Source organism: Tachyglossus aculeatus, chromosome 25 (genome assembly GCF_015852505.1).
Source record: "Tachyglossus aculeatus isolate mTacAcu1 chromosome 25, mTacAcu1.pri, whole genome shotgun sequence".
Classification (NCBI taxonomy): Eukaryota; Metazoa; Chordata; class Mammalia; order Monotremata; family Tachyglossidae; genus Tachyglossus; species Tachyglossus aculeatus.
In genome coordinates this window covers 9648469-9673476 of record NC_052090.1, presented here as the reverse complement: position 1 = coordinate 9673476, position 25008 = coordinate 9648469, and the positions used below count along the sequence as shown (strand labels likewise).

Sequence of the window (25008 nt, the reverse complement as noted above, 5' to 3'; positions counted from 1 at the left end):
CAGTTAGCCCCTGCCTTGCAATTTTGCACCTAATGCCTTTTTGCACCCGCTACCTGTTCTCTCCTCCCAGCTCCTTCCTTCTTTCTCCTTTCTCCCCATTTCCCCCATCCTAGTTCCAAGCTCCTGCATCCTCCTTCCCATCCTTTCTCCTTACTCCCTGCTCCAGCATCCTTGCTTCCTGCTCCCTCCTCCCTACCCCTGTTCCCTCCTCCCTGCTCCCTCATCCTTGCTCCCTGCTCTGCTCTCCTGCTCCCTGTGAAGTCCCTGCTGAAACCAAAGATATAAGAGGGAAGTGGCTTTTCTGCTTCTGACCCAGAAGGTTTTGCAGCCTTTACACTCCTGGGCAATCAATCAGTTCATCAATCATATTATTAAGTACTTGCTGTGTGCACAACACTGTATTAAGTGCTTGGGAGAATGCAAAATAACAGAGTTGGTAGACACAGCCCCTGCCCACAAGGAATTTACAGTCTAGAAGACTTACTGGTTGCTTGTCCATAAAACTCTCCCTTCACATCCATCTCTCATCCCCCAACCTTTGCAATTTCATTTAGTAGTGCAGTTAACCAAAGCCACCAGAATTGTTTCTTCTGTTCAAGATCCCTCAACCTTGAGAGTTGGGGCTTGTTGGGGTGGGAGGTGTAAAGCTTACCCTGGTCTTGGGAGATTTGGGGTCTCTGAAGCAGAAAAGAAGAGGACCAGATTGAAAAATGTTGGAACTTGTGTTCTGAATCTGAAACTGGGATTTTCTTGTTAAGACTAGATAGGACCATTCAGGGATATTGGATTCTCCTTTAGAAAGGGCTTAAACATTTATCATTCTCTTAATGGAAACCCATGATCTTTCTCAAGGTCTCTAAGTTTGGTGGTTTTAAGTCTGGAAGATCATTTTGATTGGGTGATGCAGATTTGATTTTCTAGGCTAAATTGCAAAGCAGAAAAAGAAATAAAGTCATGCAAAAAACCAACTATTTGTGAGCTTGAGATGAGTAAGTATGGAATGAGCAAATGGGGAGCCTTTGTTGAATGTGATAAGTGACTTGCTACAAACATCATGGTTTCTGGTTCTGTTCTGGATAAATGCACCATGGAGCTCCAATCCAGTCGTACAGCCTGAAGTGTGTGGATTGTCTGCGTTGCATCCTCGAAAAGGCACTAGCTCATGATATTCATGAAGTTGTGAACAAATTTAAGTGTCTATCTCCCCTAAAGGGCTGTAAACTCCTTGAGGGCAGAAATCATGTCTTTCTTAGTCTTAGTACAGAGCCCTGCTCATAGTAGATACTCAATGAATGTTATTGATAATGATGAGGATGAGGATGAATATAATTTAAGTAAAAGCTTCTTTATCCTGCTTACATTAAAAATATTACAACTACAAAGTTCCCAGACCTACTTATTCCTGTCACCCCCACCAAAACCACTTCGTCTTTGAAGATGGCTAATTCAGAATTATTTTCTTGAAACTCATGCTTAATTGCTCCATTGGTCTGTTCTTCCCTTCATTAACCATGAGTAGTTTCTATTTTCATTAGAAAGGACTGTGTGGGCAGATTCTTGTTAAAAGAAACCTGCAACACGCACTTTTACATAAGGGTCACAGTCCAAAAATATTTCACAGAATGTATGGAGGGTGATAGGCAATTTCTGCTGTATCTTGAGTATTAAAAGAAGTCACCATATTATTTTCAGTGGGTGAATGGGAGATAGGCTTCATATTAATATGATCATTTGAAATGGCAATGAGGTTAGACAAAATGAAATCCAGTTCAAATGTAGCAGGGCATGGGGCAGGTTACTTCAATTCCTGGTCTCATTATCCAGTGTGTTGACATTAATGGGTTAATGTGCTCAATAGGTTGCTTGCTTTTAAAGGATTGTTAGCTACACTGCATTCAGAATGCTAGGGCTTGATTCTCAGAACATAAATGCTATCCCTGAGAAATTAATGCTGAGGAATGTCATTATAGCTCCCAGTTAATTTTTTAACGGCCCTATTTAGGAGGCCTTCTTGCATTATGCGTGCTTTCAAAGAGATGCTCAGTTTGCTCTGTGAAAAGTGTATAATCATCCCCTCTCTGCGGTTTAGAGTAGCTGCAGGCTTGTTTGAAATAAAAAAGGCCATTCTTAAACTATGGCCCAAGTTAGTATCACAGTGATTTTGGTGTATCACTACAGGGCTAAGCATATATATTATCCTTCATGACTAAGACCTTGCATTGTGAATCTGTGTGGGCAGGGAATGTCACTTTATTGTTATATTTTCCCAAGTGCTTAGTACAGTGCTCTGCACACAGTAATCACTCAATAAATATGATTGAATGAATTGAATGATTTAGCTTTAGGCATGATAATTTATACTCAAAGCATTCATTTTGCTCAGTACACAGTCTTAAGACAATTGCTAGAATATCAGTGGGGATAATGATAAAATGAATAATCAGTTACCCAGTGATATTGAGTGCTTACTGTGTGTAGAGCACTGTAGTGTTATTATGGTACTTGTTAAGCACTTATTATGTGCCAAGCATTGTTCTAAGTGCTGGGGTAGGCACAAGTTAATTAGGTTGGACACAGTTCCTGACCCACACTGGGCTAACAGTCTTAATCCCCATTTTACAGATGAAGTAACTGGGCCTCAGAGAAGTTATGTGACTTGCCCAAGGTCACATAGCAGACATGTGGTAGAGCCAGGATTAGAACCTAGGTCCTTCTTAACTCTCATGCCCCTGCTCTATCCACTAGGGAGAGTACAATACAACAGAGTCGGTAGGCACATTGCCTAATACATTAGTAAACTTTTCCTTTCTCTAAAATTTGTATTGTTTGAGTGTTTAAGTTGTTCTAATTGATTCCACCTGTAAACTGTAAGCTTTTTGTGGTCAGGGACTGTGTCTACCAACTCTGTTGTTTTGTACTTTCCCAAACACTTGGTACAGTGCTCTGCCCACAGCAAGCACTCAATAAATACCATAGATTGACTGATTTAATTAAGAACTTCGGTGATGCATTTTCATGGAATCATAGAACTTCAAATGACCTTGAAAGGTCACCCATTTTGGGAGACCTCACCCTTAAACAACCCTAACCGATGACCACCTATCCTACCAGAGGATAGTTTTTTTGCTGTCACTCAAAATGAAAAAGGGGCTTTACTTTTACCTACCCTTGAGCTCTTCCACCAGTAGAATTTTCACAAATAAAAACATCTTTTCTAAAACGCTGGACAATTTATGGAGTACCAATTATGTGCAGAGCCCTATACTAAAGCACTTGGGAGAATACAATACAGTAATTAGGGTTAAGGTGATACTAGCCCTTGAGGAGTTTATAGTTTAACAGAGGAGAGAGACGCTAAAATAATTTACAGATAGGAGGAAGAAGGAAAGCGGTTATGTAAGTGAGTGTTTAAGGAATATAGGGTGTGTACAAAAGTAGTAAAGGTGGTTGTTGGGTGATGGTTGAGAAGATAGAATGGGATCTCCCCATGTGAACGGCTAACCAAAATGGAACGGCTGGAGGAAAGATTCAGGAAAATCCAAACTCCCTGCCCCATTCTGCTTCTAGAAAGTTTCCCCACACCCAGTCCCAGCAATCAGAGGGTCAAAATCAGAGATTGTTCTTGTGTTAGAGCCAGTATGCCAGCCTGATTTAGGAATTTCAGTTCAATATTTTCTCTTCTTCCTGAAGGTTCTGATTCATAAACAAAAACCGCAGCAGAACTTTCCATCAATTTATAAAAGGAATCCAATTTGGGGCTGCTGTAGATGGTGACTTCTAGAATTCAGAAAAAAATCCCTCTATTTTTTGAATTCTAGGCTGTTGAACAACTCTCCAGGTTTGGATGAGAGTCAGAAGTTTGTCTCTTTTAACGAGAAAGTGAGGTGGTGGGACTTAAGCATTCTTTCAATATTATTATCAGAAACTGCATGATCTTAGTAAATTTGTGTTAACAGCTTTTATTAGGCTGCTAAAGAATTCACAACACTCTGTTCACCCTAATTTTATATTGTCAAAACAGTTTCAAGATTTCTAAGAATTATGTTAGTTTTGTTGGTTTTAAAATCGTTGAGTTAAAATATAAGACTATTTACAAGGCTGTTTAATGAACTGAAAATGCTTTCTAAACAGTATCACGATTAGAAAGAGAATGCCATAGCACACATGACTTGAAGATCAAATGCAATTCTTCTTAACTCAGGCCTTTTCTTTTTAGGTTCTGAGTTCCTTTAGTGAAGCTTGCAAGAAAGTTATTCTGAAGGTGCCTTCTCATCTTCAGGCTGGGACACTCGTAGGAAAAGGTGAGAAAATGTAGTAAGAGAGTTCTAAGGTATAATTTGTGCTACTTTGCTTAATGCTGCTCTTCTTAAGTTCAGAATAAGAGCCAGGTAGGAACTGCCTTGTGTTGTATTAAAATTAGTACTGTAATGAAGGACAATGTGGTGTCATTGCTTCCAAGTATTTGGAAATGTTTTAAAACCTGGAGTAAGCTATATTCCTTTTGGTGGAAAAGGAATAGTCATCCAGAAGGAAGAGAGAAATAATTTAATTTTACTATGGTAGAGCCCTTGAACCAAGAGATTCCCTAAAGCAGCTGAAGTCTTATCACTGGAATCGCTTCCAAACTGCATTAGTAGACATGTTTTTTGTGGAATGGATCCAAACAAGAAATGGACCAACTCTACAAGGAAGCAAATTAAATTCATGTTACTATGGACTGTCATGGAAACGGCTTCCACAATATCGACATGCTACCTATTACATGTAGTAATAAGGGCTGAACATGCACTGTTCAGGACCTCATTATCAGGATTTACAAGATATGGGCCCAATCAACTGCTCTTGGGAATAGGCGTACTCTTCACAGGCTTTCACCTCAAGATCCTAGGTTCAGGGATATGTGCCCATGGTAAAGAGAAAAGGTTTCTTTCTTGTTTGTTTGCTTTTTAATAATATTTGTTAAGCACTTACTACATGCCAGACACTGTACTAAGCCCTGGGGTAGATACAAGCTAATCAGATCAGATACAGTGCATGTCCCAGATGGGGCTCACAGTTTGAATATCCATTTTACAGATGAGGTAACTGAGGCCCAGAGAAGTGAAGTGACTTGCCCAAGGTCATACATTAGACAAGTGTTAGAGCCGGGATTAGAACCCAGGTCCTTCTGACTCTCAGGCCTGTGCTCTACCCATTAGGCAACGCTGCTTCTCAGTGAAGGTAAAACTTCATCGCAAGGCATTCTGAAGTGCAAATTTAGGTTCAATTAATCCCTTCCAACATACTGGAGTCAAGAACACACAGGTTCACCTTTTTAACTGTGTGTTTTATTGTGCAGGATAATAACACTGGCTCTTTCTATAATTATAAATTTTATTATCATCAATGGGCCTATGAGTCTGATTTTGAAGGCCACAGGTTAATTTTGAATTTACACAAGGACACTGACAGAAATTTAATCAGGAAATTGATGTTTTTCCTAGGGTACTGAGTGATAAGAAAAACATTTAAGTTTGTCATGTGCCAAGCACTGTACTAGGGCTGGGGAGATACAAGGTATTCGGGTTCAACACAGCCCCTGTCTCACCTGGGGCTCCAGTCTATAGAGGAAGGGAGAACAGGTATTGTATTCCCATTTTATAGATGAGGAAACTGAGGCCCAGAGAAGTTAATTGACTTGGCCAAGGTCACACAGCAGACAAGTGGTAGAGCCAGGATTAGAACTAGGTCCTCTGACTCCCAGACTCATGATCTTTCCACAGGACAATGTGGTTATTGATTGAGAGAAAGGTTTCTTATAATACTGATAGGCTGAAAATTCCTGGTGCGCGGGAAACATGTCTACTGACTCTGTTATATTGTTCTCTCCCAAGAGATTATTACAGTGCTCTGCACACAGTAAGCGCTCAATAAATACTATTGATTGTTATATTTTTAATGGAGGATTATCCTACTTCCTGTCACAAAGAACCTGTTAAGAATGAGTGAAGAATAAAGCCAAGAAGGGAAGAATAAAACGGTGGCTCAAAGAAGTGTCCCCTGCATTACCTGTTATAAATAGTAAATGAAATTAGCCCCTTCTAAACTGTGAGCTCATTGCGGGCAGGAATTGTCACTGTTTATTGTTGTATTGTACTTTCCCAAGCACTTAGTACAGTGCTCTGCACACAGTATGTGTTTAATGAATACTATTGAATGAATGACTAGTGCAACACATTTATACCACAGCAAAAGGCAGAGGGGACTGAAGAACTGAAGCCTTTCTAAGAAACCACTTGGATAGCATGACCCCACCCCTTCCAGAGAAAGAATATGAATTAAATATGAATGAATTAGCTCCAGGGAATTTAACAACTTGCACCCATCAATAACCTCTAGGGGAAATGGGCTTTGTTTTGATCCCATCCATATTTGTATTCTCTGGCTGCATTTTTGAGAGGATGGAGGTTCAAGAGGGTAGAAGAATTAGAGGGAATCCCGGAGTAGGGGTGTGGAAGTGGCAGATTCAGGTGAGGAAGACTTCATTTTACATCTTTTAAGACAATAATGCAATGATACTACTGCTACTACTCTACTACCTTGGTTTTTCATAGTGCTGTCATTCCCCAAAGATTCTCACATTAATTACCTAACTGCAACTCTATTGGTAGCTAGGTAGGGAGGTGTGAATGTCCCCATTTTGTGGAAGAGGAAACTGAGGTATGGTGTGGTTAAGTGACTAGCCCACAATCACACAGAAAGCCAGTGGCAGAGCTCAGACTCAAACAGTGGAAACCAAGTCCTTTTCAGCCCTACTCAGAAGTTCTCAGCATTAGTATGGTGCCAATGCTTAGTACAGTGCTGGCTGCCTAGTACAGTGCTCTGCACAAAGGAAGAGCTTAATAAATACTTTTACTACTATGCTTAGGTCTTACTGGAAGCCTGGAGTGAACAAGATTGGAGTGAAACCCCAGTTGAAGCAGCGTGGCTCAGTGGAAAGAGCCCAGGCTTTGGAGTCAGAGGTCATGGGTTCAAATCCCTGCTTGGCCAATTGTCAGCTGTGTGACTTTGGGCAAGTCACTTAACTTCTCTGGGCCTCAGTTACCTCATCTGGAAAATGGGGATTAAGACTGTAAGCCCCCCGTGGGACAACCTGATCACCTTGTAACCTCTCCAGTGCTTAGAACAGTGCTTTGCACATACTAAGTGCTCAATAAATGTCATTATTATTATTATTATTATTATTATTATTATTATTATTATTATTCTTAAAACAATGGCTTCCCCCAGTGGATGGAAACCCAATCACCTCCATGGAGTTAGATATAGCATTGACTAAGTGTTCATTTAATAATAATGATGGCATTTGTTAAGCGCTTACTATGTGCAGAGCATTTGGCACCAAGCCCCATGCTAAATGCTGGGGTCAGTAAGAGATAATGAGAGCCCACAGTCTGAAAGATATTATATTTGCCCCATTTTACAGACAAGAAAACTGAGGCACAGAGAGGCTAAGTGACTTGAGCAAGGTCACACAGGAGACTAGTAGCAGAGCTGAGCTTTGAACCTAAATTTCCTGACCCCCAGTCCTGACATTTTTCTAACAGGTCATGGTATCTCTTAAATTCCTTCTAGATTGTAAGCTCATTGTGGGCAGGGAATGTATCTGCTTATTGTCATATTGTAGTCTCCCAAGCGCTTAGAACAGTGCTTTGCACACAGTCAGCTCTCAATAAATACGATTGAATGAATTAAAAAATGAAGTGGCCTAAGAGATGGCATCTAAGGTCACAGCTGAGTTCAGACAGAATCTTGGAGGTTTCCTCCAATCAGTCATATTTATTGAGTCCTTACAATGTTCACAGACCCGTATTATGTGCTTGGGATAGTACAATACAACAAGGATGGTAGACACCTTACCGGCCCACAAGAAGTTTACAGTCTAGAGGGGGACACAGGCATTAAAATAAATTACAGATATGTACATGAGAAAAATCTCCCTGCTTTATCCATCCACTTCCTTGTTCTATCTCCCCACAGCTTTAATGTCAACCTGATATTCCCTTCCATAGAAGAGAATAGACTTCTTTATATAATACCCTAATATAATACAAATACAGTAATCATATGGTAATTCCCACTGCCTTTGGTGCCGTGCTGACACCAAAGTGCTCAGTGAGTACCATTAAAAAATACACAGATCTTATCTTGAATTTGTGCATATTGGAGGCCTTTAAGGCAAACCTCTCAGCATCTGATTTGGGGCAGAATGAATCTCTTTCAGAGCTATGTGGGCCCAATCTGTGTGGAGTTAGAGGGGGCTTTCAAATTAAAGACCACTAAGTAGTCATGATGATCTATTAACCACTTAAAATGTACAAAACACTGTGCTAAATCCTAGAGTAGATGTAAAATAATCCAAGCCAAAACAATTCCTGTTCCACACAGGTAACACAGTCTAAGAGGAGGTGAAGAAATCAGGAGAAATACCTTGTTCAAGGTCACATAATAGGCTGGTTGCCCAGCTGAGATTAGAACCCAGGTCTTCAGACTCCTGGATCCATGCTTTTTTTCCACTAGACCTCATTGCCATCCGTATTTTATTTAGGATATTGAACAACAATTAATCTGAACAGTACTCCAAAATTGTCCATCATACTAATGTAGTTGTGAAGCATGGGGTTTATATTTGGACTCATTTTCTTTACTGTTCTTAGAAGCTAAGAAACGATTACTGTTTCCCAGGAAAATAGCCTCAGTTCTCTCCTATTTTAAAGACTTCATAAATCCAGGCCTGTGGGATTTGTGTGGGGCAAAGGTGCTAGAAACACACACAAATCACCACAACAACCTCTTTGACATATCTGTGCCCCACACACATCTGAATCAATAAATACGATTGATTGATTGATTGATTGATTGATTCTACCTTCAAGTTCATTCTTATTTAACACTGTATATTGATAGGAAGATGGACACTGATCCTAACTTGATAAATTTTTACAGCAGAACCTGGTTATATCAGCATTTAAGAGACTGAGATCGTAATGGTGATATTGTGTACACAAAGTTATTATAGCCTTGGGTCACAGGCTGTGCATAGTTCTCTCTAAAGGATGCATTAAGCAGTTAGTACAGTGCACTGCACCCAGTAAGTGCTCAAGAAAGATGATTAATCGGTAGACTATAAAAGAACTGATATTCTGAAAGTTGATGTTAAAACCAAGTTCTATTTATTATAAAGAACAAGATTTATAGGTTCAACACACTAAAATCAGTGACTTCCCCATGTAAACATGAATGAGAATATTAAAACGTGAGATTGAAAAAAACATACGCATTTCTGGAAAGAGAGGACATCTGCCTTTTCACCCTATTTCAGGTCTTTTGATAGGTAGCAGATTTAATGTTAACAGTGAGCTAATTTATTCTATTCATTTGGGAGCTTATTCAGAATTTTAGAAATCAAATCAATTGAATTTATTGAGAAGTTATTCTGTGCAGAGCACTGTACTTAGCAGTTGGGTGAGTACAAAATAGCAGAGTTGGTAGACATATTCCCTGCCCACTACAAGGTAGAAATGAAACTCCTGTCTTTTTCTGTTTGGATAAATTTCTCTTTGTGGAAGATAGGTTCCTGTAGGTAGGGAAAAGTTTGTAAATCACAAATGTCGTCGATGATGTTGATTTGATGCAAATAAATCAAGTCTTCTAGACTGCAAACTCGTTGTGGGCAGGGAATGTATCTGTTTATTATTATATTGTACTCTCCCAAGTGCTTAGTGCAGTGCTTTGCACACAGTAAGCTCTCAATAAATACAATTGAATGAATGAATCAATGAAATGTATCTGGATGGAATTACACAAACATTTTGATATTTAAACTTTCCTGGAAGCTGTGCTTTCCCCAGAACCAAATCTCTGTTAGGGTTTAATGCGTCTGGTTGTCAGAATAACAGATGTTCTACTACCTCAAAACAGAGCTGTGGGAGCTTATTCCTGCTCATCATGCACTAACAAGCTGAAGGCAGGCATTCCAGTAAAACATGTTCTGTTTTGGTTTCCATCTCACAAATTCCTGTGCCGTTTCTTTCCGGCAGTTAATCTGGACAAATGCTTCACCTCGGCCAACATCGTCCTTTCAAATGATCCTGATTTCAGAGTGCTGGAAGATGGATCAGTGTATACAGCAAATGCCATTGGATTGTCTGAACGAAAGGCTTTCACCATATTGCTTTCAGACACCCAGAAAAAAGAACAAAAAGAGCTGGAGATCTTACTATTACCTCAGGGGGAAAAGGTATGGAACGCAACTTCCTTTGATAGTCAATTCCTTTTATTATCATCATTTGCTTCCACATGCTTTTTATTAGGGTAAAATGATTGTGTTTACAGGATCTATTAGCCAGCCATTCCCTCAATTTACTCTACTTGGAGCTGATCATATGGTTTGTTTCAAAGAGAATTTGCAGCCTAGTGAGTTAGAAGAAATTGATGGAGAATATATAGGTAATGACCTGAAGGTACACTCTCCCCCTCAACCCGCCAGCCCAAACAGGGCAGGAACAAGCACAAACTAGGAAAGAAGAAAGGAATCCATTTGCTCTGGCAAGATTTGTCAAGATAGAGGTGGGGGTAAGGGAGAAAGTAGGTTGGCAGGGTCAGGAATGGAGCTAGGACTTCTGGTTAACTCTTCCATCATGTTTATGCTGCTCAAACATTTGGTGGGAGCCTAAAAGTTGGGAGAAATACACTGAATTACACTGCTGTTTAATAACAATTGTGAGCCACAGCATTAGATTAAGAAACCTAAGAAGGAGATTCCAGGACATACTTTGTAGAAGTACCCACTAAAATCTCCATATGGGGTGTGGGGAAAATATACTAATGTATGGTATTCTAGCCTACTTCTCTAGATCATCCTGAGGACTCAGGGAAGGTCCCTAAAAGAAGGTCTGGGAAGTCCAAGCTAGAAGAGGATGAGGCAGATCTCATTAGTGGTAAAAAGGATGAAGGACACTTTGTATTTTGTAAATAGTAAAGCCTGTTTAGGGATGCTCCCTCTCAGTCTACTGGAAGGTAATCCTTTTGACAGAACACGTTCAAAAACAGCTGATCCCTTAGGTTTCCTCACATAATCTATTGATTGATCATTTCAAGGGACACTGAGATATCTCTGCCTCTGTTTCCCTTGCTCTCTCAAGCCTCTCTCTCCTGTTCTGTGCCTCTGTTTTTCTGTCTCTCTTACTCTCTCTCTGTCTCTACTTCCTTTCCTCTGATTTTCCTGTCTCTCTTACTCTCTCTCTGCCTCTACTTCCTTTCCACCATGTGACTGTGCTTTATATCTTGTATTGATTCATTTTCACACAAGTCACAGCCACTCCCATTACACTTCAGGAATGCACAGACCCAGTGATCAAGTGGGTGCTTCTATTAAGGGGATGATTAAGCTAATTCTTTGAGTCTGGTAATAAAGACCCTTTTCTGGAAAACAAAGAAGGAGGCAAAGAAACTGATAATAGAATCAGAAATCTCCTTCAAGAATTTGCTCAAACCCAAACTGTGAATCTGCAGGGCCCATGTCACTCTTTGAAAAATGGGCTTTTGCGGAATGATGATGAGTTGTATCTTATTTCTCTCTACCACTGCAGACACGTATAATGAGGCAAACGAAGAATAGAGTCCTCAAGCGCACCAAGAGAAGATGGGCTCCTATCCCTTGTTCCTTGATGGAGAACTCCTTGGGACCATTTCCACAGCAAATTCAACAGGTACCGTCACTTATTCAGCTGTTATATTCAAATTGTCAACAGTGAAATCCAGTGGGGGTATTTGATTCATTCTGCCATACTGCATGTACTTCAGAGAAGGGCTATCTTGTCACCCAGGCATGAGTTTGCATGGAAATGCTTCATTATCTGGCCCTCATACATTTTTTAATTGACATTTAATGATATTTAATAATAATTATGGTAATAATTATGGTATTTGTTAAGCGCTTACTATTTGCAAAGCACAGTTCTAAGCGCTGGAGTAGATACAAGCTAATCAGGTTGTCCCACATGGGGCTCACAGTCTTAATCCTCATTTTACAAATGAGGTAACTGAGGCACAGAGAATTAAGTAACCTGCCCAAGGTCACACAGCAGACAGGTAGTGGAGTCGGAATTAGAACCTGAGTCCTTCTAACTCCCAGGCCTGTGCTTCTCTATCCCAATGATCGCCCCATAGTAAACGCTTAGCAAATACCACAATTATGACTGATTATTCTGAGACATGATGACACCAGGACTTTGTTTTAGGCGTCACATCTTACGTTTTACATGGTGAATTCTGCATATTTGTTTGGATAATGATGAATGCCCTCGAATTCACATTGTGATACAAACACTCACAGTGCTGAGTGGTGGACAGAATTGTGTTGAACCACAGAATTAGAGATTGAAAATGTATGAATTCTTCTGGAGGTATTTCAGCTCTATCTTACTCCTTTCTCCAGATCCAGTCTGATGCGGCTCAGAATTACACCATCTTTTACTCCATTGGTGGATCTGGTGTCGATAAGGAACCCTTCAACTTGTTTTACATCGAGAGAGACACAGGGGATATCTACTGCACCCGTTCTGTGGACCGTGAGCAGTATGAGAGCTTTCAGGTAGGAACTGGACTGACTTCTTCACCACTGAAAAGCACCTCATCATTTCTGTTCATTTCAGATGGGCAAAGAGTCAGAAGAGAGTCAAATGAGGCTTTGAATGCTGTTAGTGTTGATGTAGTTCATTATTCTTAGAGTTGGCCCTGTCCCCGTTAAAGAACTTGACACTCACACCACCACTGAACCCATAGCACTTATGTACACAACCCTAATTTATTTATATTAATGTTGTAGATTGTAAGCACCTTTTGTGCAGGGATCGTGACTAACCAGCTCTGTTATGTTATACTCTTCCAAGCACTTAGTACAGTGGTCTACACAAGTAAGTGCTCAGTAAATACCACTGATTTGTTGATTGATTTCTGGTGGACTCTGGAGATTCTGGAATGGAAAAGCCCAGCTCACTTTGCATTTAGAGGATTTGTTAACGTAGAATCAGTGTAGCCTAGTGGAGAGAACATGGGTCCAGGGGTCAGAGAACCTGGGTTCTAGAGAGGGTCCACTGAAGCTTGAAATTTGTAGGCCCAAAGCAAATAAAAGGAAACAGTTCTTCACTCAGTGGGTGGTAAACACATAGAATTTGTTTCCACTGGAAGCTGGGCAAGCTGAAAATATTAGTAGATTCAAGAGGGGCTTTACATGTACGAGAGGGAAGCAGCTTGGCCTAGTGGAAAGAACACAGGCCTGGGAGTGAGAGGACTTGTGTTCTTCTCCCAGCTCTACTACTTGTCTGCTATGTGACCTTGGGCAAGTCACTTAACTTCTCAGTGTCTCAGTTACCTCATCTGAAAAAGGGGAATTAAAACTGGGTGCCCCATGTGGGATATAGACTGCGTTCAACCTGATTATCTTGTATCTATCTATCTATCTATCTATCCCAGAGCTGTATCTTCCCCAGAGCTTAGTACAGTGCCTGACAAGTAGGAAGTGCTTGACAGAAACCATTACAAAAAAAAGAGGCCCATAATGGGTTATTAGAGGAGGAGTTTGCCATGTTGGTTGGTACCTCCTTAAACTGTAGGATGGATGTCCAGGGAAGCCTTCATCACATGACTCCTCTGAGCAACCTGTTGTCACTTCCCCGATGCCACATGGGCCATCGTCATCATCATCATCAATGGTTTTTATTGTGTGCTTACTGGGAGCAGAGCACTATATTAAGCACTTGAGAGAGTACAATACTACGAAGTTGGTAGACATATTCCCTGCCCACAATGACTCACAGTCTAGAGACCATAGATCAGACCCAATAACAATGGAACATTTCTTTATGTTGCTCTGATCTCATTTTTGTCATATCACAGCTAGTTTAGGCCTCTTCCAGTAGGTGAATGGGGACAGGGAGGCAAAATACAAAATACAAATTCAAAAGCATTTTGCTCGTTGTTTGCAGCATTGAGGAAGGCGCTTATTAAATATGGACCTTGTGCTAAGGTAAACGTGACAATCAGATCATCAGATACAATCCCTATTTTTCTTGTGCCTTACATCTTCGTTATACAGATGAGGAAACTGAAGCCCAGACAAGTTAAGTGACTTGCCTAAAGTCACACAGTGGCATAGGTGGGACTAGAACCTGGGAGTCCTAACCCCTAGTCCCATGTCCTTTATACTAGGCTATGCTGCTTTACTAATGAAAGAATAGGTTACAAGTACAGACTACAGTGGGGGAAAAAACAGTGTTTCAGAAATATTACCTGTGCCTATTTACTTGTTTTCATTTTGCTAAGCTATTTCATCTTGTGAAACCTTTTTATCAACACTAAAACTTTGTAGAGTTAACTCCACCTAAAAGTCCCCAATTCTTTTCATTATCTGATGTAGAATGGCTGGCACCATACCAATGGAATCATATGCAGCTAGACCTGACCACAGACCTGACCTCTGAACACTGTAGTAAAACCCACTTAGCTTCCTAATTTACCTGGCATATAGGAATATAACTCTTTCTCACCTGTCTCCTACCCTCTGGCCATAAGAAAGGTCCACACCCCAAAATCAGGGGTGGCAACAGATTGGTCTCTCAGATAATTCTGACTTGAGAAATTTATCCTCTTACTCACCAAATAATCATTTGCACAGCTTCCAGAATGATTGTGAGAATAGATAGCTTTTATTTGAGGTCTAATAAATCTTCCTTTGACTGTAAAGGCGCTGTTTTTTTTCCCTTGTCTAGCCAGAGGAGTACACCAAGAAGACCCAGAGGAAAGAAATGAATATGAGTAAAGATTGGGATACATGCTCTATTGGGGATGGGAGGAGGATTTAGCCTTTCTTTCATCAGATTGAACAGACTGACTTGAGACTTAATGACTGTGTTCAAGAAGATCAAGAGATGTTACTGAGGTGGTAGAACATACTTAGAATTGTAACTGGAGCAGGTGATTTCTGGGGAGGTCTGGGGATTAGTACCCAATCAAGGTCCTCATGAGATTCCCAGGGGAAGTCTGGGATATTTGGAAACTGTCAAGAAACAGAGCAGATTAACTAATCCCCAGATATAATGGATATCTTCCAATGAGCTTTCTCTCTGTGCTCAAGTGGTAGGGCCCCTGAATAACTGGATTTTCAAGATCACCTGTCCAGCCTCTTCACGGTCTACATTCAAGATTTTGACATTAATTCATTCATTAATTATGTTACTTACTAAGCACTCATTGCATGCTAAGCACTTTGCTAAACCTGGGGTTGATGCAAATTAATCAGCTCTGTCAAAATGAGATCACATGGCATGGCCATGTATCATTGAAAGCTGGGGAAGGTGACCCTGAGCTTAAATTCTGTCCCAAGATCCACAGCCACCTATCAATCTATCAACCAATCAATGGTATTTATTGAGTGCTTACTGTGTGCAGAACATTGTACTAAGCACTTAAGAGAATACATTATGATAGACTTGGTAGACATGATCCCTTCCCTCCAGGGCCACTTGGTTCTGCCAGTGCTACTAATCTTCTATTCAGCTGAGGAAATGACAAACATAGTGGCTTCATTTGATTCTAAGGAATTTAGGTGTGACAAGAAGTATCTCTGGATTGGGTAGGCTATGAATCCCTGGAATATGGCAGAGGGAGGTTTGAGTTGGAGGGAAAATTAGTGAGTTCTACTGACATGTCAGTAACCACTTTCTAAAGCCAGCTTTGACACCTGTCTGTTGCGCGCCCTTGGGCAAGTCACTTCTCTGTGCCTCAGTTACCTCATCTGGAAAATTAAGATTGTGAGCCCCATGTTGGGGAAGGGGCTGTGTTCAACCTGCTTAAATCGTATCTACCCTAGTGATTAGTATAGTGCCTGGAACATAGTAAGCACTTAAAAAAATTTCATAAGGAAAAAAAAGCAGTGTAGGGGCCATACATATGAAGCATTTCTTGTCTAGTTTGTAAAGGTGCCGAATGTGGTCTTTTCTCAGTGTCTGTCAAACTTCCTTCCGCTGCTACACTCTAGAATGGAGGGGAGAGAAGCACCGTATTTGCTGACAGAATGACCCTTCTTTTGCACAATTCTGATTACATCAAAACATAAGCAGGGCAGTTATGCAGGTCATATAATAACAATAATAATAATAATTATGGCATTTGTTAAGTGCTTACTATGTGCCAGGCACTGTACTAAGTACTGGGGTGAATGCAAGCAAATTGGGTTGGACACAGTCCCTGCCTCATATCGGGCTCAAGTCTCAGTCCCCATTTTACAGATGAGGTAACTGAGGCCCAGAGAAGTGAAGTGACTTGCCCAAGGTCACAGAGCAGACAGGTGGAAGATCTAGAATAAGAACCCATTACCTTCTGACTCCTGGGCCCATTCCCTATCCACTGTGCCATGCTGCTTCTCAATATAAGAATATCATATAAGAATTAAACCGAGCAATAGGGGGAAGAGGAGAAAAAAGGAGGAAGAAAAGAATGGGGAAGGAGAAAGGTAAGGGAATATTTGAGGCTACATCTCTTACTTTAGCGCTCTCTCCAGTGCTGCATGTAGTAGTCACTCAATAATAATAATAATGATGGCATTTGTTAAGTGCTTATAATGTGCAAAGCACTGTTCTAAGCACTGGGGGGGATACAAGGTGATCAGGTTGTCCCACGTGGGGCTCACAGTCTTAATCCCCATTTTACAGATGAGGTAACAGGCTCAGAGAAGTTAAGTGACTTGGCCAAGGTCATACAGCAGACATGTGGCAGAGCCAGTATTCAAACCCATGACCTCTGACTCCCAAGCCCGGGCTCTTTCCACTGAGCCATGCTGCTTCTCTAAAACAACATCCCCTCAATAATAATGGTGTTATTTCTTAAGTGCTTACTATATGCCAAGCACTGTACTAAATGCTGGGATAGTTACAAGGTAATCAAGTCCCACATAGGGCTCACACAGCATGCAAATGGTGGAGTCAGGATTAGAACCCAGATCCTCTGACTCTCAGCCTTTACTCTTTCTACTAGGTCATTCTGATCCTCCCTGTTGCTGTCCCATTCTCACTCTTCTCCTCCTCCTTCTCCTCCTCAAGCCTAATCTCAATCTTTAAATCGGTGGATCAGTGGTATTTTTGAGTGCATATTTTATGTAGAGCACTGAACTAAGAGTTTGGGAGAGTACTACAATAGAGTTGGTATAAATGACCACTGGTCTTAGGAGTTTACAGTTTCAATGAAGGAACTTTCCTCCCTGTTGTTTTGTTACATTCTCACCCTTCCTCCTCCCTCTCTCCTCTGGCAAACTCTGCTATCACTGCTTACAATTATGTGGTACAAAAAAAAAATCTGTATCTCTTCCTCAAAAATTGGATGGAACAGTTATGCAGTGGAAACAACAATTTTGCAGACAAATATGGTAATTGAGGGGCAGAAGCATCCCCCTATTTCAGACAGGATTATCAACCCCCTTATGTCATGTCCTCTAGACCTGTTCAACTCAAAATGGGCAGGAGGGAGTCAATTAGTAGGATAGTCCTGGTCCATTGGCTAGTACCAGTTCATGAAATACGTTTTTTCCTCACTCCTCCACTACAGCACCTCACGTGGGAGGTTTTTGAGAGCAGAGCAGACAGTTAGGTTTTGGTTGCCTGGGAAAAAAAGGAGATGTTATGGAGAATATCTCTAGGTTGTAACCTGCCCAGCTAGATTGTAAACTCTTTGAGAGCAGGGATCTTGTCTTTAGATGCTCTTGTATTCTCACAAGCTTTTAGTAGAGGACTCTACACAATGAGAACTCAATAAATACTATTGATTGATTCCTTCTAGGCTCGGGATTCTGTTGTTCTATGTATCACATACTGTCTCCATGCCATAAGTTTTAAAACTTGCATTTCTGAGGCTCAGTTTCCAAATTGTATACATATGCATACATGACTCTACATTAGTAATCAACTCCTGGGATCTTTCTCTCCATTATTTAGATCATTGGCTATGCAACAACCCCAGATGGATACACTCCTGAGCATCCGTTACCACTGCTAATCAAAGTCGAGGATGATAATGATAATGCCCCCTATTTTGAAAACCAAGTTACTAGTTACAGTGTGATGGAAAACTGCAAAGTGGGTAAGTTGTTTCACAACTGAATGGATTAACAGAATAGTTCATATTAAATAGAGTGTTTTAAGTAAAAAAAATTTTTAATTTTTTTTAGAACCATATGTACAACCTCTGATAATACAAATGACAGTAATGATAATGCTAATGATGATTGTAATGATTGTGGTACTTGTTAAACACTTACCATGTGTCATGCACTGTGCTTAAGCACTGGGGTAGAGACAAGATAATCAGATAGGGCACAGTCCCTGTCCCATGTGGGATTCACAGTCTAGAGGGAGGGAAAACAGGGATTTTATCCTTGTTTTACAGATGAGGACACTCACTGGTCCTTGTGTATAAAGAAGCTTCTCTTAGATCCAGTCCTAGTTGGCTTGGGGGCGTAACTTTTTTTCGCAATTTATTAAATATATTGCCTTGAATTCCTCCCTTGGATTTTATTTGTTGCTCTGATTATTTTCTACCACAAAAATCCTAGGGATAGAGTGGAAGTTTAGCAACATCACTCAAACAGTGGTATTTATTGAGCACTTGCTGTGTGCAGAGTACTGTACTAAGCTCTTGGGAGAGTACAATATAGCAGATTTGGTGTTCACATTGCCTGCCCCTAGAGAGCTAAAACTCTAAAGACTGTAACATTGGGCTACATGGGGTTACAGAGGATCAGAGCAAGCTATGTTAATAGTGCACCAACCGTTTCCATCCAGAAAGTCAATTAAATGAGGCAACCAGAGGAGTTTTGGGGGACAGCCAAAAGATTCTCAAAATACCCTTTTATTTCAGAAAAACTGGTCATCCTGTTTAAAAATGGATGGTTATTCTTGTAAGGATTTTTACAACTTCACAGGGAAGATTCTGAGAGTGTACTGTCAGACCCGGACAAATTTTTTAAAATGTGGCACGTGAAAATATCCAAATATTCACAACCTGAACCTTCGGGCATTGCCTCTTTCCCCCATACTTAAAATACCACCGAGATCTTATCTTCAGAGTTATTTGCCAAGAAAATAGATATTTGTAACAAGCCTGTATATGTGCATGGAAGCCCTATCCTTGGCCCAGTGGAAAGATCATAGTTCTGGGAGTCAAGTGACCTGGGTTCTAGTCCCAGCTCTACCATTTAGGGAATTCATTTTTCCAATTGTATTTATTGAGCACTTACTGTGTGCAGAGCAGTGGTGAAAATTCTGAAGGAAGAACCATCCCGGGATTATACAGTGGATTTTCCCACAGGAACAATAGCCGGCTGGTGAGGGCAAAGAAGAGGATAGCGGCTTCTGACTGATTGGGCGGTGTCCAATCTCATTAACCTCAGTGTTTAGGACTGTGCTTGGCACGTAGTAGGCTCTTAATAAGTACCATAATTATTCATTATTACTGAGACATCTGACATTACAGTGCTAAGGCACAGGGTCAGCATAAGGCTGGGATCACTTTGGCCTTAATCGAAACTGCATGTAAACAACCTTTGCACACATTCAATCAATTCATCAGTGGCATTTTTTGAGTTCTTACTATTTGTAGAACTCTCTACTGATGGTTTGGAAGAGTACAGTATAAGAGAATTAGTAGACATTCTCCCTGCCCAGAATGAGTTTACAGTCTAGAATGAACTGTAAAAATAATAATATTATTATTATGGTACTTGTTACGCACTTAATATGTGCCAAACACTGTTCTAGGCACCGGGGTAGGTACAAGTTATTCAGGTTGGACACAATCCCTGTTCCACATGGGGCTCACATTATTAATCCTCATTTTACAGATGAGGTAACTGAGGCCCAGAGAAGTTAAGTGATTTGCCCAAGGTTATACAGCAGACATGTGGCATAGCCAGGATTAGAACCCAGGTCCTTCTGCCTCCCAGTCCCATGCTCTTATCTACTAAACCATACAGCTCCTTAGCTGTGCCTGTTAGCCTGGCCCCTAAGAGACTCCTCCTTTTGTTCCCCTTTCTGCAAGTAACCTCAGTAGCAGGTGACACCCACTGGGTGAATAGAGTTGAGTTTATTGCCTGGATTCCCCCTGCCCCGAACACCAGACCCTTATCCCCAGAAAGAACATCCATAAAATGGGGATTAAGACTATGAGTCCCATATGGGACATGGACTGTGTCCAGGCTGATCAGATCGTTTCTACCACAGTGCTTAGTACAGTTCCTGGCACACAGTGAGCACTTAACAATTGCCATTAAAAACAAACCAAAAACCAGAAAACACTCTTTGCCTAAAAACCCTACAAAGAGAGAGAATAATAATAATAATAATGATAATTCTAGTATTTAAGTGCTTACTATGTGCCTAGCACGGTTCTAAATGCTGGGGTAGATACAAGGTAATTAGGTTGGACACAGTTCCTGTCCCATATGGGGCTCACAGTCTTAATCCCCATTTTACAGATGAGGTAACTAAGGCATAGAGAGTCAAGGGACTTTTCCAAGGTCACAGAGCAGACATGTGGCAGAGCTAGAATTAGAACCCATGCCCTTTGATTCCTAGGCCCATGCTCTTTCCACTACACCACGCTGCTTCTAACCCTATCCTGCACTCAGATCTCACATTTTTTTCCCTCATGGTGCATTTGAGCACATCCCCAGGGGTGGAGAGACATTGATCATTTACTTTTCCACTCACATCGTCCACTGCACAGGATTAGCTCGAACTGGCATGTTACTTACACTTGGCATGACCATTCAAATGAATCTCTCACTACAAGAAAATCATCATCACTGCCACTGCACCTGACTGGTCACTATGGCGAGGGAACAGGTCAGCTAATAGGTGGTCAACTCCACCCTACAGTGTGGTGGGGGTTTTAGTCCATTTTCGAAGTCGGTTTCAGTATTTTCTCAGGCTATTCTCTGCCGTTTATATGCATTCCCATCCCTAACTTGGAGAATTGTTTTCCTCAGAAACAGGTCCCCACCAGGGTCATCTCAACATTAACAACTTCCTTTCCCAAGCAACATGGCCTAGTGGATAGAGCACTGCCCTGGGAGTCAGAAGGACTGAGGTTCTAATCCCAGTTCTGCCACTTGTCTGCTGTGTGACCTTGGGCAAGTCACTTCACTTCTATATGCCTCAGTTACCTCATCTGTAAAATGGGGATAAAGACTATGAGCCTCATGTGGAACAGGGACTGTGTCCAACCTGATTACCTTGTATTTACTCCAGCACTTAGAACAATGCCTGGCACATAGTAGGCGCTTAACAAATGTCATAAACAAAGACATAAATAACACCTACTCACTTGTCACACTATGCTCCACTGGCTGGCAGGCTGAGAAAATCGGACACCATAATAATAGTAATGATAATGATGGCATTTATTAAGTGCTTACTATGTGCAAAGCACTGTTCTAAGCACAGGGGGATATAAGGTGATCGGGTTGTTCCACGTGGAGCTCACAGTCTTAATCCCCATTTTACAGATGAGGTAACTGAGGCACAGAGAAGGTAAGTGGCTTGCCCAAGGTCACACAGCTGACAAGTGGCGGAGCCGGGATTCGATCCCATGACCTCTGACTCCCAAGTCCGTCCTCTTTCCACTGAGCCACGCTGCTACAGTTGGTTTGAATCTGCGGCCCTCAATGGGAGCCCCCAACATCTTCCCAATATGTTGCCAACTTGTACTTCTCAAGTGCTTAGTACAGTGCTCTGCACACAGTAAGCGCTCAATAAATACGATTGATTGATTGATTGATTGCTAGATTGTTGGAGTGGTGAGGAATTCAAGCTGTTTTTTTGCCCTCGCAGGTATGACAGTGGGACAAGTGACTGCCTTAGACAAGGATGAACCCCAAACCTTGCACACCCGCCTGAAATATACAATTTTGAAACAGATTCCAAATACCCACCGAGCATTCGCCATCCATCCAGAAACAGGTGTGATCACCACCGCAACGAACCTTCTGGATAGAGAGGTAACGATCCTCTGACCCATTCCACTGAATGATTTTGCAAATGGACAGTCAAGTGGGAGGAGTCTGGCACTCTTTATTCACTTTTATTTGCACCTTTTATTCCTGCCCCCCAGCCTCATAGTACTTATAGATAGTACAAGTGCTTCATATAGTGCTCTGCATACAATAAGCGCTCAATAAATACGATTGAATGAATGAATGAATAGTACATATCTGCAATTTAATTTATTTATTTATATTAATATCTGTCTCCCAATTTAGACAGTTACCTCGTTGTGGGCAGGTAATATGTCTACCAACTTTGTTAATGTTGTATTCTTCCAAGCACTTGGCACAGTAGGTGCTCAGTAAATACCACTGACTTATTGATGAATTGATTAAGGAGTCTCTAGACTGTAGAGTCTTTGTGCAAGCTCCTAATGGGCAGGGAACACATCTACCAAATCTGTCATATTATACTCTCCCAAGTGCTTGGTATAGTGCTCCGCCTACAGTAAGTGCTCAATAAGTATGATTGATTTGATTGAGGAGAGGACCAGGGAAGAAGCAGCATGGCTAAGCCGAAAGAGCCTGGGCTTAGGAGTCAGAGGTCGTGGGTTCAAATAACGGCTCTGCCAATTGTCAGCTGTGTGACTTTGGGCAAGTCACTTAACTTCTCTGTGCCTCAGTTACCTCATCTGTAAAATGGGGATTAAGACTGTGAGCCCCCAGTGGGACAACCTGATCACCTTGTAACCTCCCCAGCATTTAGAACAGTACTTGGCACATAGTAAGTGCTTAATAAATGCCACTAAAAAAAGAAAAAAAGGATCTGAATAGCTGTTTCAGTTCACTTTGATAAAATCAAACATAACAAAACATTGAATAGGAGAGTGAATGTGTCGAATTCCCTCTTTCCCCAGTGATCCCCCAAAGTTAAAGTCTCTTCCCAGATCCTCCTCTCCAAATTTTTAGGACACCCTCCTGCCCCCTCCTCCCGGCCCAGAAAATAGTCCCACAGTAATGGTCTAGTGATTTTTAAAAGTATTCATATTTGACTTTTACTTCAGAATATGGTATTTTGTACATTGATAAACGTATAAGAAGAGGGTAGCACAGTTATACAGTTTAATTGCAGGTTATAGCTAGGGAAATCTGACCTGAACTTTACCATTTTTTTCCAGGAATGTCATACCTATCAACTGATAGTTCAAGCACAAGATATGGGTGGCCAGCCTTTTGGTCTATGCGGCACAGGAACGGTGACTATAACCCTTGAAGATGAAAATGACAATTCCCCAGTTTTCTCCCAGGCTTCAGTGAGTTGTTTGTATATTTTAAACACACATTAACATAGCTTACTCCATGGCGAATCTAATGGTTTCCAATTCTCATACCCCTATCCCACATTACGTATTACAACTCACGTAACAGCTGCTCAACTTTGACTGGTCCGGATGAACATTTCCTCTTTCTACAGGAGCCCAGGGCTAATGGGTTCCCCTTGTGACATATGACACAATTACATCATGGTGAGCATGAGGTAATTTGATGGTGTCATTGCACTGTATGGCTGCTTCAGAACAATAGTTGTTGCTGCCAGGGGAGAAGGAAAATGGGAGCAAAGAGGGGAGGAAGGAAAGGAGGGGAAAGGAGAGGGGAAAATATGGGGAGAGGAAGGCAGGGGAGGAGACAGAAAGAAGGAAGCTGGAAGAGGAGGGGAGGGAAAAGAAGGGAGAGAGAGGCAGAGGAGGGGAAGGTGGGAGAGAAGGGAAGGCCCTCTCCTTCTCACTTCTTTTTTTTAAATGGTATTTGTTCAATGCCAGGCGCTGTTTTAAACATCAGGGTAGATACAGGGTAATCTGTTTGGACACCGTCCCTGTCTCACATGGGGCTCACAGTCTTAATCCCCATTTTACGATGAAGTAATTGAGGCTCAGAGAAGTTAAGTGACTTGCCCAAGGTCACACAGCAGGCAAGTGGCAGAACCCATGACCTTCTGACATCCCAGGCCTGTGCTCTCTTCACTGTCTCATGCTGCTCCCTCCTCACCAGAGGCCCTGGAGGTGGAGCCATCTGTTGCCTTCCGGGGATGAGGGTCAGGCAGTCAATCATATTTATTGAGTGCGTACTGTGTGCACAGCACTGTACTAAACGCTTGGGTGAGTACAGTAGAACAATGTAACAGACATTCCCTGTCCACAACAGGTTCACAGACTAGAGAGTGCTTGGCATTCCGTAGCACTTTCATTTCCAAAGCACTCTCACATTAATTAGTGCATTTCAGTCCTCACAAAAACCCTGTGAGGTAGAGAGGCAGGTATTATAACCGTATCAGGCTGGATGTCTGTTGCTTCTAATTCCAGCTCCACCAGTTATTTGCTGTGTGACCCTGGGCAAGTCATTTCACTTCTCTGTGCCTCAGTTACCTCATCTGCAAAATGAGGATTGAGACAGAGACTGTGTCCTGCCCGATTTGCCTGTATTCACCCCAGTGTTTAGTACAGTGCCTGGTATACAGTAAACGCTTAGCAAATACCACATTTTTTTTTATTTCCCCTGCTTCCCCACGGCCTCCCCTCTTGCCCCCGCCAGAAGCTGGGCTGGCAGGCTGGAGCCCAGCAGCCCCACACCATCTGCTGTAGATTTTTGGCAGGGTGCAGCTGTAATGCCAAGTCCAGTAGCCGCACTGCCTGTGGCCCTGGACGGTCGTTGGTAATGCCCCCCACCTCTCAACCCACTTCGAAAGCCACATTTGGCTCCAAGAAGAGCCAGATATTGCTCCTGAGCCATAGGTTATAGAGCCCTCTGCTCTCATGCAGCTCTAAATTCACAAGGTATTTCCGTATGAATTATACTTTTGGGAAACATTTTGATTTGAGTTCACAACTGCATTTGCCTAAAAGTCTGAGAAATTCATTGCACTATTTAGGATCTATTCT

General features: G+C 41.6%; 1 protein-coding gene across 1 annotated transcript in view; it reads left to right on the top strand.

Annotated features, from left to right (window-relative positions):
• Positions 1 to 1080: 1080 nt before the first annotated feature.
• Positions 1081 to 25008, top strand: part of DSC1 (desmocollin 1) — a 39878-nt gene continuing 15950 nt past the window's right edge. Inside the window, exons 1-8 of the mRNA XM_038766515.1 lie at positions 1081 to 1179; positions 4217 to 4301; positions 10080 to 10279; positions 11631 to 11750; positions 12479 to 12634; positions 18027 to 18171; positions 21921 to 22087; positions 23251 to 23385. Of these exons, the coding sequence (XP_038622443.1) occupies positions 1081 to 1179; positions 4217 to 4301; positions 10080 to 10279; positions 11631 to 11750; positions 12479 to 12634; positions 18027 to 18171; positions 21921 to 22087; positions 23251 to 23385 (1107 nt within the window). The remainder of the gene's footprint in view (positions 1180 to 4216; positions 4302 to 10079; positions 10280 to 11630; positions 11751 to 12478; positions 12635 to 18026; positions 18172 to 21920; positions 22088 to 23250; positions 23386 to 25008) is intronic.